This window comes from Lissotriton helveticus, chromosome 7, assembly GCF_964261635.1.
Source record: "Lissotriton helveticus chromosome 7, aLisHel1.1, whole genome shotgun sequence".
NCBI lineage: Eukaryota > Metazoa > Chordata > Amphibia > Caudata > Salamandridae > Lissotriton > Lissotriton helveticus.
Window position 1 is genome coordinate 43,999,826 of NC_136068.1, and position 14,606 is coordinate 44,014,431.

The window sequence follows — 14,606 nt, forward strand, 5'->3', positions numbered from 1 at the left end:
ACTGAGACCTCAAAGGTGCAAGTAACAGCTGGATAGGAAAGAGGTCAACCATATAGTGGTTAGAAGGAAAAAAAACTTCCTCAACAAGCTTGAAATATGGGTGCTGACCACAGTTCCTTCTCAAATGACTCACAAGGATGTCGATTCACAAATCACAATGCAGGGGGCGTGGCTACCCGCCGACGGGAATGGCCGCTAGGTAGTTTTACTCCGGAGTGACACTCCCAAAATATCCTGAACAACTTTGCTCCCGCCGGCCCAGTTCCTGCCCTGGCGCCGTCGGAGTGCTGCTATGGTGCCCAGTGATCGCCCTGACAAATTTGGTGCGGATGGGTGGTGGTGCCCCGCGAGTGCTCTTAGACTGGGACCTCGCGGGTGATTCCGCCTGCAGGAGTGTGGCGCCACGCCAGACACGCAAGACCACTGCTGCGGCCTATCTTGACGGAGCCCCGAAACAGCCGCGTAGCTGGGGGGGGCGAGGGGGGCGGTCCGCCCACGGCGGCACTCGTTAGTGGGCGGTAGCTGCCCGGCCCCGGCAATTGTGGCTCGTTAGTTTGAGTTTTCAGAGCCCAATACGGTCTAAAAACTAGCTGGGCATCAAAATATGACAGATCAGTTTTGCACTCGAGGACGGTTCTGTCACCCATCCATAACACTGTCACAACCCGTGACAATAACGCCCACATTATGAACGACGGACCAGTGCCCCTGGCAGGATACAGAACCCGCCCCCAATACTTTAAGTACTCGGGTGTTACCGAAACCGCGGCTGCTGGGTCTGGGGCTGCAGGTCAGACATGCGGATTTTCACCCGTTATTTTTCAGGCCAGCATAGTTATTGTCCATTTACGGGACTCTGGCTCGTAAACTTCTGACGCCCGATGACCCGGTCTACTCCTAATAAGCACATTAAAAAAGAAAATAGAAAAACCACACGTCTGACTACTAGTTGGACAACATCCGTAACAAACGTGCATTTATACACATTTTCAGATCGTATCACCAGCAAGGCCAGCGCACGCACCTGCTTGTACAGGCTGCCTGCAGTGACGTGGTGCGGTGCTCAACGTACCGCGTTTGTGGGTCCCGTGATGTCCCAGGGCCGTCAATCTTGTAGAGCGCGAAAGCGCTACCAATGACGGCCCTGGGTTTAATATTGGCCAGCCCTCGCCCTGAAAAAAAATTCAGCAGTGACGCATCACGCAGTGTGCCACTTCGAAGGTGCCACTTTCAAGGCTGAACTCGCTGCGCTTGTCACTCGCTCCAGAAAGACTGCAGTTCAAAGGCATACAGAGATATGCTGTGAGGTAGGATTCCTGGGAATGGGTTGAAAATAGCCATACATGCAACCATTTGTTGCTGGAAAAACTGTGAAAAACTCTTTGTTAGGCGTGAGTGCCTAGACAGGATGCTATTGCAATGTAGGCGTGTTATATTATACAGTAACTGGATCAGGGCTTTAAACGTCCGGCCTGTGACATTCCCTGTGTATCTCTGGAGGTACATACACTATGACTTGTTTTCACTCGAGTCACATTTTACAGCACGCCTGTGTGCATAGGTTTTTTGTATACATATATACATAGCTGCCAAGGTTTCAGATTGCTACATGTGACATTTTTATAATTTCAGTGTAATTATGAGCGACATTTCCACAACAATGAGTGACGCTTTCTCTTCAGCAAAATCATGCAATGAAGACGAGGGAAACACAAATATCAGAAATTGGCTATGCAACCCGTAAAACTAGTTACCATTAGGAATATAATTGTTTTCTGTTTTCACTGATAGTTCTTTCAGGTTTATTTCATTCTACAGAAAAGGTTTACTCGGAGAGTCTGTGTAAGGCAACACAGCAACCTAGACCTTGAGCCCGTGAAGGAAATAAGTAAGAGAAGTTACTTAAAGTGTCTGGTCCTGGAGTCTGGACCCCTATGGGTGTGACTGGACAGCAACAGCATCTGTTGTTGGGAAATAACGGCGCTGATGTGGAGGCCCTGCAATCTGTGCGCAGCAACGAGTGCACCGTCATTTAGTGGGTAGGTGATGCTGCCGTGCGTGGTCCTGTGACACTTTCCTGTGCTTCTGAGAGATACTTCCAAGATTCATGCACAACTCTCTGGGCCAGGCTTTATTAGCGCTGGCACATGCACGAAAGGAAGTGGGGGGTGCAATCAGTTGTGCAGATGATCACTCTTCACATTCAAAATGAGTTTTGCGCTAGAAGTTAAAAAAAGTGAAATCTCAATAGTTCATGAAAGTGGGCATAAAAGGCTGATAGTGCAAAACTGTAGGAAACCACACAAAGTCAGATCAGTGTGATGCAAAGCAGCACGTCATAGCTTAGTTTGATAGCACAGAAGCAAATGAAAACAAATGCAAACAGTGGACAGTCAGGAGGTAGTTGCTACTAATTTTCCTGCTCGTAATTTGAGAATATATATTCCATGAGCGGCGTAGTGTTTGCCTACACCAAACAAAAGTATGTCTAAGCGCTAACAAACAGAGGGCGGAAAGTGAGTTCAACTGTGTTTACTCACTGTCATCCAGCAGACTCGGAATTGTGCCTGACAGCCAGAGCGCGTCCTCATCTGCAGCATTAAGCAGCATCTAGAGTCGCATGTTAAGTGCGCCACTCTAGCTGACCCAGGCGCCGCAAGGAAATCCATACATGCTGCCTCAAGCGCCAATAAGACAACATCACGGTCATATAACTGGTGCCTCCTTGCCAGAAAACACCAGGCAAGTCGCCACCCCCGGATTCACTAAACGTAGTCACTGCTGGGTCCTCGTTGCATTTGTTAACATTACAAAGCGGATCTGAATGAGATGAGGTGGTATTGGCCCACAGCAGCAAAAAGTAAACACCTCTGTGTTGACTGGTGTCATGGTACATTTGTAATTGAAAAAAGGTGCATGCCTACTTGGAGTGCCCTCCATGCCGGCAGGCAAAATGGAGGGCACTCAAGCCATGTGGCGTTTCCTGCTAGAATGTAGCTCTTTGTCCAGCGCTCCTCGCATACGTAGTCGGGGATTCAAAGTTTGAGTCAAGACTTTACTGCACACAATCACAGGACTGCGGATGCAAGGGGCGGAAATCTGAGGGATAGCCCCGGGCGCCACAAGCTCTAGCTACGCCCCTGCCCCGAAAAGTTCACCGGAGGGACTCGTCGTTGGTGGAGGTACTACCCGACGCCTGGCGACAGTTGCGGGGACCCTCCCTGGGAGCCCTGTGAGTGACAGGGGAAGAGTGAATGGTGCGGCTGCCCCCTTGGTGAGAGTACGTGCAGGCCGTGACAGACTTGTGTGCTTAGGCCCTGGATGGCCAGCGCAGCCTGTGCGCAGTTACAGAGAGCGGGTTGCGGGCGGCGTCCCGGCTGGAGAGTTTGCTTTGGGGGCTCCTGGACCGCTTGGTGCATCATGTGCTAGTGGCCCGGTTCCAGTATACACCGTGGAGACCTGGAGTGGCGGCATTTCGCTGCCGATCGTCGCGGGGGCGCTGGGGCCTGAGAAAAGCCTGATTAGAATAGCGGCGAGCCCCCGCGGTGAAAAAGAAGAGCAGACGAGGCCTACTTTCCAGGTGATCCGAGGTGGCAGATAAACCATGCGTTAGTAATGGGGGGCGCTCTCCCAGGCTCAAGGCGCAACCATGCTCCAGCCCCCGGGGATCACCGATCTTTCCATTGTGAAGCCTACAGTGAGGTGGGTAGACCTAAAGGAAGCTAGGCAGTCTCCCCATGTGTAGACCCACAACAACTGATTCCCTTTTCCCGTTTACTGTCCTGACTAACAAAACGTATCTTACACACAATTTTCCAAACTTTACTGTACACCCTGCGGCTCTTTGTATGGTAAGCTGTCTTTTTTGAGAGTCTTTTTGACAGAGCAGCAAGCTGTTGAGGTGTCAGTCAATATTTCACCACAGAGGCCTAAAAGCATCCTTCAACAGCATTACAGCTCTTGAAAGAATTTGCCGGAATTTGGTTAGAAACATCACCATGCCATGCTAAATTCATTAACGAAGCGGGGGCCCATGACTCAGAGTTTTTGTCCATGTGTTTTAAGTTCAAGTAAAGGTTTACTTAGAAATTAAAGTTATTGCAAAAAACAATACTTCATACAGGCACTCATTTACCGATGCATACTAAACAGGAAAGGATATTTAAGAATACTCTTAATATACAAAAATCTTCAAGGTAATAATAATATAACCTAAGGAATGATAGGAATACATTCAAAGGTTTATAGACATTGTAATGTCCATGTGTTTTAATGCCCTTAAGTGACTGCTTAAATCACAGGTTCCTTTCAGGGAGGAACACAGCATTGATAAGATTTTGTAGGTAAGGGGGCTTCCTTTCCCCAAGTTCAGAGGATCTTGAAGCAAATCCTTTGGAGAACTGAAAGCCTATAGTGTGCTTCCAGGGCTGGCTTCAGGTGTCTCCTTTAAGACTCAGGCATATTTTGCTCCTTTGCAGCTTTTGTGGGGCACAGCAGCTGCAGTTCTGCACCATCGCATGAGCACAGTCCTTGTTAGATACAGTAGTAGGCACATAGTAGAGGCAATCCTCTTTTTAACCGGTTCGGCGCTGATGACGATCTCAGCTCTTCATGAGTTACGCCTCTCGTACGCTCATGACGAGCTGAGCTCGTCATGTAACGCGGTTTTCCGCAAAAGTCAGCGCACAGCGGGAAAACCGCTAGTGCGCATGCGGTTAAGTGGTAGTAATGTGCCCATACTTTCCAACAGTGTCCGATACGATGCAGATGAAGGTGTTATATTTCCTTTTTCGAAGGGATAACAGAATAAAAATATGGACTAAAAAACACTGAAAACAGTAACTATATGCAAACTTACAAATAGACATCCCAGTTTGTCAAACATTTTAATCCAAAAAAACTGTTGCTATGGCTGACTCTGTGGCAGTTAAAAAATAACTGTTGTCAACAGGCATTGGGCAGTCAGTGTGGTACCCAGGTATGCATGTTAGAGGAGGGGGAAATGACGACAGCAGTGCTTTCCTTCTTTACAGCCATACACCATAGAAAGAGATACCAAAAATGACTTCTATGTACGTCAGTGACATCATCAATATATCAACACAAACCATCAGTACAGGCATTCAGCGGGGGCACTTTGCTAGCACCGTTTATACTCTTGCCCAAACCCTTTTAGAGAAGCACATACCAATGACGCCGACCGGGACAGATCTCAGGAAGCAAATTCAAATCCAAAACTCATGTTCCGTATGCCCCATCATTTTCCAAGCAGTGCCCAAATAGGAGAATGAATCAACGCATCCTCCCTCTATTTTATGGCTCTCCTTCTCTCCCCTCTCAATGTATTGAGACTGAACTAGTTTGTCTGACGCCCGATGGAGCTACCTGGTTTAGTTATAGAAGAGATGGGCCGTGGATTCCCTCCTTGGTCGTCACCTACCCAGTCGGTCTTTAGACAGACTTCTTTTCGTCTCTCCTTATTGTCTCTTCCCTTATTTTCCCTTTCTCACCTCCCCTGCCCCCTCCACTACTTCTCTCTGTCCTTTCTCTCCCAATTGTACTGCTTATTTTTTGATGTACTGAGTAATTTGTTGAACTTGTTCGGTTTCATTGTCGATTCTCATGTAAAGCGCTCTGATACCTTTAGGTCTAGCCAGCGCTATATAAAACTCTTTAAATAAATAAATAAAATAACGCAAGATCACCTGGCAAGTGTCTACAAAGCAGACCGATTGCATCCAACTTTCCCCCACCCTCCCAAAAACACACATAACAGAAGCATGCAAGCTGGCTGGCTCACCGTATGACCCCGCCCACTACTCCCTAACAGAGGAGGATGAATAACCATGACCCACCCCACCCGTCCGTGCCCACTGAGCAGGTCAACTCACCACAGGGCTGCAGTCAAACTGCAGTACCACATGCTGCAAGAACACCATGATGTAGGCAGGGTGGCTCTTTACCAGCTCAATGCTATGAAACAAGCTGCACTGGTCGTCTACATTCTGCAAGAAAGAAAGTCGTGTGAGCAGGATAAGAATAGGTCTTGTTTCAGTGATTCACACAGTAATTCAGATAAGCCGTGCACAGCAGGAAGCATAGGTAGTGTCCCAGAGAGACTTTCCACTCACCTTCTAGAAGCACGCAATGCTCCACCTACCAGACTTCAATAAAGGAAAATGTTACCCTGTCAGCATCTGTGCATAGCATGGAGTGCTGTAGATTCACTGGCTGTGCATATTCTGGCTTCATGGTTTGATTGTTTTCTGCACAGTGGGTGAGCAGAAAGATGGAGCGTAGGATACAAAAGTTAAATGACCATGCAAAAGGTACCAAAATTAGAAGCAAGATAACTGCATCTGCAACAACTAAAAGGTTCATATGAACAGATGCTTACAAGCGAACATATTCCATCCGAGGCATGAGTTACTGTTGATTCACAGGCTGTGCACAGACTGTAAAGCAGTTCTCCCACAAGTGGCAGCCAGCTGGAGGATGCTGCAGAGGATTGAAGAAGGGCTCTTAAGACAGCCGGGCCCGACACAGGCGGGAAAAGTAACCCAAACTGAGAAACAGACTGTCTCTCTCTCCCGTCCGCATCTCACGAGCCTCAAAATGCCTGGAAACGTCAATCCCACCAGTAGGTGGCGCCACCGGATCTCATCCTGCACAAGTGCCATTTTCTTCTTGCAGGCAACAGGTGATTCCATCCTCGGATCGACCGGCTGCCGTGCCTCGGTTCTACCCCCTGCCCCTTATGGGCTGTGAGCCTCAGCTCTTCACTGCTGACCTGCTTTACCCTAATTACTGACGGAGAGGCGCACAGACAAAGATTCCAGACTGAAATCGGACTGTCTTTGCGACTACACTCGGCCACAAGGGCAGAAGAGTCCACTTATCCATCGGAGTGAATACACAATCACAACTTCTTGTCCCTGACGAATATATGATTATATCACGATTTCAGTTACCACGCATGGCTTTACCACGCGAATTTTACCTCGCAAGTGGCTTTACCACGCTGGTATTTACAACGTAGCATTTTACTACGCGTTGCAACGTCTTACCTTCACGTCTTTCTCCACGAGCCCTTACTTCCATCCTCCTTTGAAACAAGCGTCAAAACACGTATACCAAAATAAAAAAAGGACTGCTTTTTTGACGTACACGGCACGTCTTTGGGGGAGGCTCTTTCCTCTTTCTTTTAAATTAATGTTCGTTTTTTTGTTAAAGTAACCTGCTTGTTATTTTTGGGGGGGGAGACCCCCCCCAGCCCCCCTCCGAGCCCCCCCCCCCTCCCTCTGCCCCCCCATGCCCACGCAGATCGACTTGAAGGAATACCACGTCTCCCCCCTAGCCCGTGGTAAAGACGTCGTGGAAGGTACCCTGCGTGGAAGGCACCCTGCGTGGTAAGTGTCACGTGGTAAACGTGAGTAGTGGTAATGCCTAAGTGGTAAATGATGTTTCCCGTCCCTGACAGTAACCCTCCTTTTCCTGGCCGTCGGCCTATGGTGAGTGCACACCTCTGAACCATGGCTCTGTGCAGGGAGGGAACACATGCTGAGGTAGCATTCTGTCTTATGTTGATAATAGCAAAGGTGTCCTGGGAAAGTCGTGTTTAACTTGCTGGGCGCTCAAACAAAATTAAACAAACAAATTACTAACTTACTACAGGTATGTAAATCACTAGTGAGCTACATAAAACATACCCCTGAGAAACTGCACAGCTTTCATAAACCATTACTGAAACCCCTGCTTCCCTTTCCAGAGATTGGATTAATGGGACATGTTACTCATACAAGTCACAGTTCTTAGCTGAGAAGACTAATTTTACTCCTGAACTAACCCTCAGTGCTGAGCCCATTTTTGGCTATTTGAGGTAAAGTCGCACTTCGGGATCAATAACTTTTTTCCACATAAGGTATTCACGCCAAAATTGCGGCCTTTTTTTCAACATCCTAGGGATTCTAAAGGTACCAAGGACTTGTAGACTGCTCAGGATGGGACTGAGAAAATAGGCAAAATAAAGCTACATTTTGAGATTTTGGGAAAAAATAGGGGGGAAAAATGCTCTGGATAAAAGTGTGAGTTTCCCCCCTAAAAATGGCATCAAAGAACGGTTTCCTGTGCTAAAGTCACCATCTTAACAACTTTCAACAACACGTAAAGCTGGAAAAAAATACCAGTGTTGGCATTTTTCAGAGGTAGCCCATTTATCCTATTTTTTGTGCTCCCAAACTACTTTCAGTTTATAGTGGAAACCATTGTGAAGGGTGAGGCAGGATAGCTAGATTTCTGAAAAGTATACATTTAGCAAGGTCTTCCCAAAGAAAGTAATGAATATGCTACTTACCAGTATGCATCTGTTCTTGGCATGTAGGGCTGCTAACATTCATATCTTAGCATTAGATCGCCGCCTAGTGTTGGGCTCGGATGATTGCACATTGTTGTCCTGGAAGAGTCTTCGAAGTATCCTGAGATAGGTGGCTCCTCCCCTGGACTACAGTGCGCATGGGCATCGGCTCCATCCCCAGATTGTTTTTCGCCATTGTGGCAGGAGATGGAGTGAAAGTGTAAAGGATGTCCATGCTAATGAATAAATACAATAGTATATCTGCAGCTGCGACAGGCACCGGGGAGGAGGGCGGGCGATATGAATGTTAGCAGCCCTACATGCCAAGAACAGATGCATACTGGTAAGTAGCATATTCAGTTCGAGGCATGTGGGCTGCTAAATTCATATCTTAGCATAGAATACATAGCAGTCCCTCCATCAGCGGCGGTTGCCCGTGCCAGCTGCAGAAACCTGAAAAAGTGTCTTGAGAACAGCCTGTCCTACAGCTGCTTGCTGCTTGGAATGCACATCAACACAGTAGTGTTTTGTGAAGGTATGTGGTGTGACCCACGTGGCTGCTCTGCAAATATCCTCTAAAGGAATGTTCCCTAGGAAAGCCATGGATGCCCCCAGTTTGCGTGTGGAGTGCGCTCTGGGGGGTATTGTTAAAGTGCGCTTGGCTTTTTGATAACATATCTGGATGCACTTAACAATCCACCTGGCTATCCCTGCTTTGGAAATTGGGTTGCCTTTGTGTTGTGGTGCGAAGGCAACAAAGAGTTGTTTTGTCTTTCTAAAGGGTTGTGTTCTGTCTATGTAGTACATCAACGCCCTCCGTACATCTAAGGTATGGAGCATTCTTTCCGCCACCGTTTGCGGGTTTTGAAAGAATGCTGGTAAGTCAATAGTTTGGTTAAGATGAAACTGTGACACCACCTTAGGAAGGAATTTAGGGTTAGTGCGTAGCACCACCCTATTTGGGTGAATTTGAATGAACGGCTCTTGTATGGTGAGCGCTTGCAGCTCACTGACACGCCTCAGAGACGTAATAGCTATCAGAAAGGCCACTTTCCACGTCAGGAATTGGAGCTCACACGAGTGCAGTGGCTCAAATGGTGGCCCCATCAGTCTGGTGAGAACGACGTTGAGGTTCCACACCGGAGCTGGTGGAGTTCTTGGGGGAATGACTCTCTTCAGACCTTCAAGGAAGGCTTTAATGGCGGGCACTCTGAAGACAGAGAGGTGCTGCCTGTTCTGAAGATAAGCCGCTATGGCTGAGAGATGGATCCTAATGGAAGTATACGCCAGATTGCACTTGTAGAGATGTAACAGATAGCAGATGATGTTGGGAATAGATGCATCTAGCGGGTTGATGTCATTGGACGTACAGTAGATGACAAAACGCTTCCACTTAGCAGCATAGCATGCTCTAGTAGTAGGTTTCCTCGCCTCCTTGATGATACTCATGCATTCTGGAGGTAGGTTAAGGTATCCAAACTCTAGGACTTCAGGAGCCAGATCGCCAGGTTGAGCTGTCGTGGATCTGGATGCTGAATGTCTCCATGGTTCTGCGTCAAAAGACTGGGCGTGAGGCGCAGTCTTTGATGCGGCACCACTGAGAGTTCGAGGAACGTGGTGTACCAAGCTTGTCGTGCCCACGTTGGAGCAACCAGGACGAGAGTCATGGAGTGCTGCCTTAGCTTTCTTGCGACCAGCGGTATTAGAGGGGCTGGCGGAAAAGCGTATGCAAATTTGCCTGACCAGTTCATCCATATCGCATTCCCCTGCGACTGTGGGTGAGGGAACCTGGCGGCAAAGAGTCGGCATTTTGCGTTCTCCTTTGTTGCGAACAGGTCTATCTCCGGATGACCCCACTGCTGGAAGAACGGGTGGAGAACAGAAGGGTGTATCTCCCACTCGTGCATCTGATGGCTGTATCTGCTGAGCAGATCCGCCATCTGATTGTCCTTGCCCGGGAGGTGTTCTGCCATGAGGAAAATGTTCCTCTGAATGGCCCACTTCCACATGCTCTGAGCCAGATGAGACAGCTGTGGCGAGTGGGTGCCCCCCTGTTTCTGAATGTAGTACATCGCGGTCATGTTGTCCGTCCGGACTAGCACGACCTTGTTGCTCAGATGTACAATGAACGACTTGAGCGCCATGAAGATTGCCATCAGTTCCAGATAGTTGATGTGCATCTTCTGTTGCTGCGTCGTCCATAGTCCCTGCACTGTGTAAGTGAGCACATGTGCTCCCCATCCCTGGAGGGATGCGTCCGTCGTCAGGACAATCTGCGGCACGGGCTCGTGGAACAGTCGGCCCTTGCAAAGGTTGTGTGGAGTCCACCAATGCAGAGAGTCGTATGCCCGACTGGTAACCAACACTAGGTCTGTCAATTGCCCACGAGCCTGTGTCCACTGATTCGCTAAGCACTCCTGGAGCGGGCGCATATGTAACCGTGCGTGAGGGACTATGAAGATGCAGGAGGCCATCATGCCAATCAACTGCATGAACACTCTCGCTGGCAGGGAGTGTCTCGGTCGGAATCGTTGGATCAGTGACTGAATGCTGTCGATTCTGACTTGGTTTGGCTGAGCCATGGCTGTCAGGGTGTTGATCGTAGCACCCAGGAACTGCCGGACATGTGCCGGCTGAAGATGCGATTTTGGGTAATTTAGGGAGAAACCCAGATCGTGAAGAAGGTGAATTGTAGTCGACATGTCTGCGGCGCACTGTTGCTCTGACTTGGCTTGTACGAGCCAGTCGTCTAGGTAGGGGTAGACATGGATATTCTGCCTCCTGAGGTGCGCCGCCACTGTCGCTAGACACTTGGTGAACACCCTCGGGGCCGTAGTGACTCCGAAGGGTAGGACCTTGAACTGGTAGTGCCTGCCTTGAATAGTGAATCTTAGGTATTTCCTGTGTGACGGGTGTAGTGGAATGTGGAAATAAGCATCCTTGAGATCTAAGGTCGCTAAGAAGTCTCCCTGGTTTAGCAAGGGAAGAATCTGCTGCAGTGTAAGCATATGGAAATGCTCTGACAGTATGTACAGGTTGAGGGGACGTAGATCGAGAATGGGCCTTAGAAGGTGACCCTGGACCTCTTCTTCCGGGTCGCCGAAGATGTTCTCCGGATCTGGGGCCGCTTGCCTAGCTTCCAAGCGCACCGCGCGCCGAAGCTTGAGAGTTTTCTTGGAGCGGAACTGTGCACAGGCCTTGCACTTGCAGTCGTCGTGGTCCGGTGAAAGGCACTTGTTACACACGGGGTGTAGATCGATGTGTGGGTACTTAGACCCACAGAGCGGGCAGTACTTAAACGGGCTCCGCTCCATGTCCGTAAAGGCTTGCTGTCGTGTCGCGATGAGAAGGCCTCAAAGTTTAGAAAGCGAAGAAAACTCCGCTTATTCCGGCTTCAAGAGACGGAAGACTCGAGACCGAGCGCAGACAATACCGACGCAAGAAAATCGAGGCCTTTTGGCCGGTAAAAGATAGTGTTACTTGGTTCCGACAGTAAGACGTCGAGACCACATCCGAACCCAATGGCGGAAAAAAACAATCTGGGGATGGAGCCGATGCCCATGCGCACTGTAGTCCAGGGGAGGAGCCACCTATCTCAGGATACTTCGAAGACTCTTCCAGGACAACAATGTGCAATCATCCGAGCCCAACACTAGGCGGCGATCTAATGCTAAGATATGAATTTAGCAGCCCACATGCCTCGAACCTGTTGAAATAAATAAATATTAAAACGGAGTAGGACAAAAACAGACATCTGTGACATTTTCATCTGTAACTTTTTGTAATAAAGGCCGATTTACAAAGGCACTATACCATTATATCTGCTGGACCCTACTGGTTGTCGGGATGTATAGGGTTTGTAGGTTCTCCAAGAACCCAAGGCACCCACAGCCACAGCTGAGCTGCTCCATACAATGGCTTTTCATTGTGCACCAAGTGTAGACCAACTCATGTGGTGAAATATGTAGAGTGAAAAAATGTGTATCAAGGAAATCTATGCATTTTAAAAATGGGCATAAGATATGGAGTTTAGGAGCAGTGGTTATTTTTACAACTCTGAATTTGTGGGTACCCATACTAGCATAAGAATTAGAGGCTATTTTCAAAATGTTGTCTTTCTTACACCTAGCTCAGCCGGCACCTAAGGGAACCTAACAAACCTGGACATTTTTTTTAAACAAGACATCTGCGGGAGTCCGAGGTGGGGGCCTCACGTAGAGCACACAATGTTTTCTTACTCAAATGCCCTGCAGACCTTAAACTTTGACTAAAAACTGACTGGGTCTGGTAGGTTTTTCCAGGTGGCCCAAACCCTTGTAGGCGAGATGACATTGGGAGTTAGTTCCACTCTCGTGGCCCATATATAAAAACAACACGCAAAAGATTCATATGTCCTCTCACTTGCCATTGGGATGGGATTCTTTTGTCTGCAGAGGAACAGAAAGATTGACGCTTTAGGGATGAGGGTGGGGCCCGATTTTAGGATGTGCCAGACCCATCACAATATTTTTATTAAAAAATGTATTTCTTCCATACAGTGGGATTTTTGCCTCATCCCAGGGGCATTTTTGGGGGAAACCTCCTGTCTATCCAGGGTATTGGGGAGGCAAAAAAACTGGTTTGTCCCTTTCGTAGTGGGGGTGTGGCTAATGTCAGAGTGCAACACTTTCTTCTACCTCAGAGGCAAAATCACTGGTGTTAAGTGGACTTTCTAACCCCTAGCCACCCCCAGGAGGCAGATGTGGGGAAACCTCCCCAATTGGGACAAGCCTATCTGCCCGAGGGGGGGAAGAAACATTACCGCTCCTTCTGGGGCAGAGGTATGGATTGAGGCCAGGGTAGACCACCCCATACTTTTGTTTGGTTTGGCGCAGTTTTGAAATCCCTGGTGTTCAGTGGGCTTTTTGCCCCGGGGGGGGGGGGGGGGGGCAGATTGGTGGATGAAGACCTCTCTATCCCCCAGGGGTGGCAGGATGTCTGTTGGACTGTGGAGTGGAGGAGAGCATGGGTCCATGCCCAGGGAAACCATCCACACTCCAAACACATACTCCATAAATGCAGTCCCAGGTGTCCAGTGCAATTTCTGCCTCCTTGTCAGGGCAGATTGGAGTAATCATCCCCATACGCCACTCATAGGGGGGCAGAAAAACTGTCAGCACATTTTTTGGGAGTGGGGATATGGCCATGCCTATGGAGGGCAGGCCCCACTCCAATATTGTTTATTTATATGTTCCTGGTGTCCAGAGGCCTTTCTGCCAACGGAGAGAGGGAGGACAGGAGCAGATTGAGGCAATCACCCCATCTGCAACCCAAGGAGGGGGTTGGCCATGGCCATAATGGGCAGCCCTCAACCCTATATTTGTTTTAAATTAGGCCCTGGTGTCTAGTGGGCTGTGTGTCACCCGGTGGGAGAAAGGGGCTGATCACTCCATCTACCATACAGTGGGTGACAGAAAGACTGCCAGCATATTTTTTTGGTGGGGTGGGGGCATGGCCCGGCCTTTGATGAGCAGCCCCCACCCCTATTTTTTATGTCCCTGGTGTCTAGTGGGCTTTCTGCCCTCCTGGGGGAGGGAGGGCAAATTCGGTGTAATCACCCCAATCAGCAACCCCGGGGAATTGAAAGACTCAGCATATTTTGTTGGGCGTGGGGGCCTGGTTGTGTCCATAATGGGCAGCCCCCACCTCTATTTTTTTTTTTAATTAAGCCCTTGTGTGGAGTGGGCTTTCTGCTCCCTTCGGGGTGGGGGTGCATCTTCCCCCACAGGAGGGCAGAGAGACTGACAAATGGTAGGGGAATAGGAGGATGTTGGACTTTGCCCTTTTAGCAGGGTCATCCCTGAACTTTTTGCCTCCCTCCTGTATTTTGTCTGACCTGTTTTTGTTGGTTGTATGACTCTGGGCACTTTACCACTGCAGATCAGTGCTAAAGTTCATATGCTCTCCCTATTGTAAATTGATGTATGGATTAGTGACTCCATGATTGGCTTATTTGGTTCACTTGTCAGACCCTAGTACAGTGCACTGAGGGTGTCCAGGACTTGTAAATTCAAATGCTGCTGGTGGGCTTGCAGCACTGGTTGTGCCACCCACAGAAGCAGCTTGTAAAGTGTGTCTCAGGCCTGCCATTGCAGAGCCTGTGTGCAGTCTGGTACTGCCATGTCGACTGGCAAGTGCACCCACTTGCCTGCCCCTAACCTTTCCCTTTTCTTCATATCAGACACCCCTATGGTAGGCCCAAGAGCAAGGTGCA

The 14,606-nt window shown here is 48.8% G+C and overlaps 1 protein-coding gene across 6 annotated transcripts in view; it reads right to left on the reverse strand.

Moving 5' to 3' along the window:
* The window catches only part of ARHGEF1 (Rho guanine nucleotide exchange factor 1), a 459,136-nt gene that overhangs the window by 252,876 nt on the left and 191,654 nt on the right, over positions 1-14,606 (reverse strand). For all 6 annotated transcript variants that reach the window (XM_078651355.1, XM_078651350.1, XM_078651354.1 and 3 more), the window contains exon 4: positions 5,892-6,005. In XM_078651355.1, the coding sequence (XP_078507481.1) occupies positions 5,892-6,005 (114 nt within the window). The remainder of the gene's footprint in view (positions 1-5,891; positions 6,006-14,606) is intronic.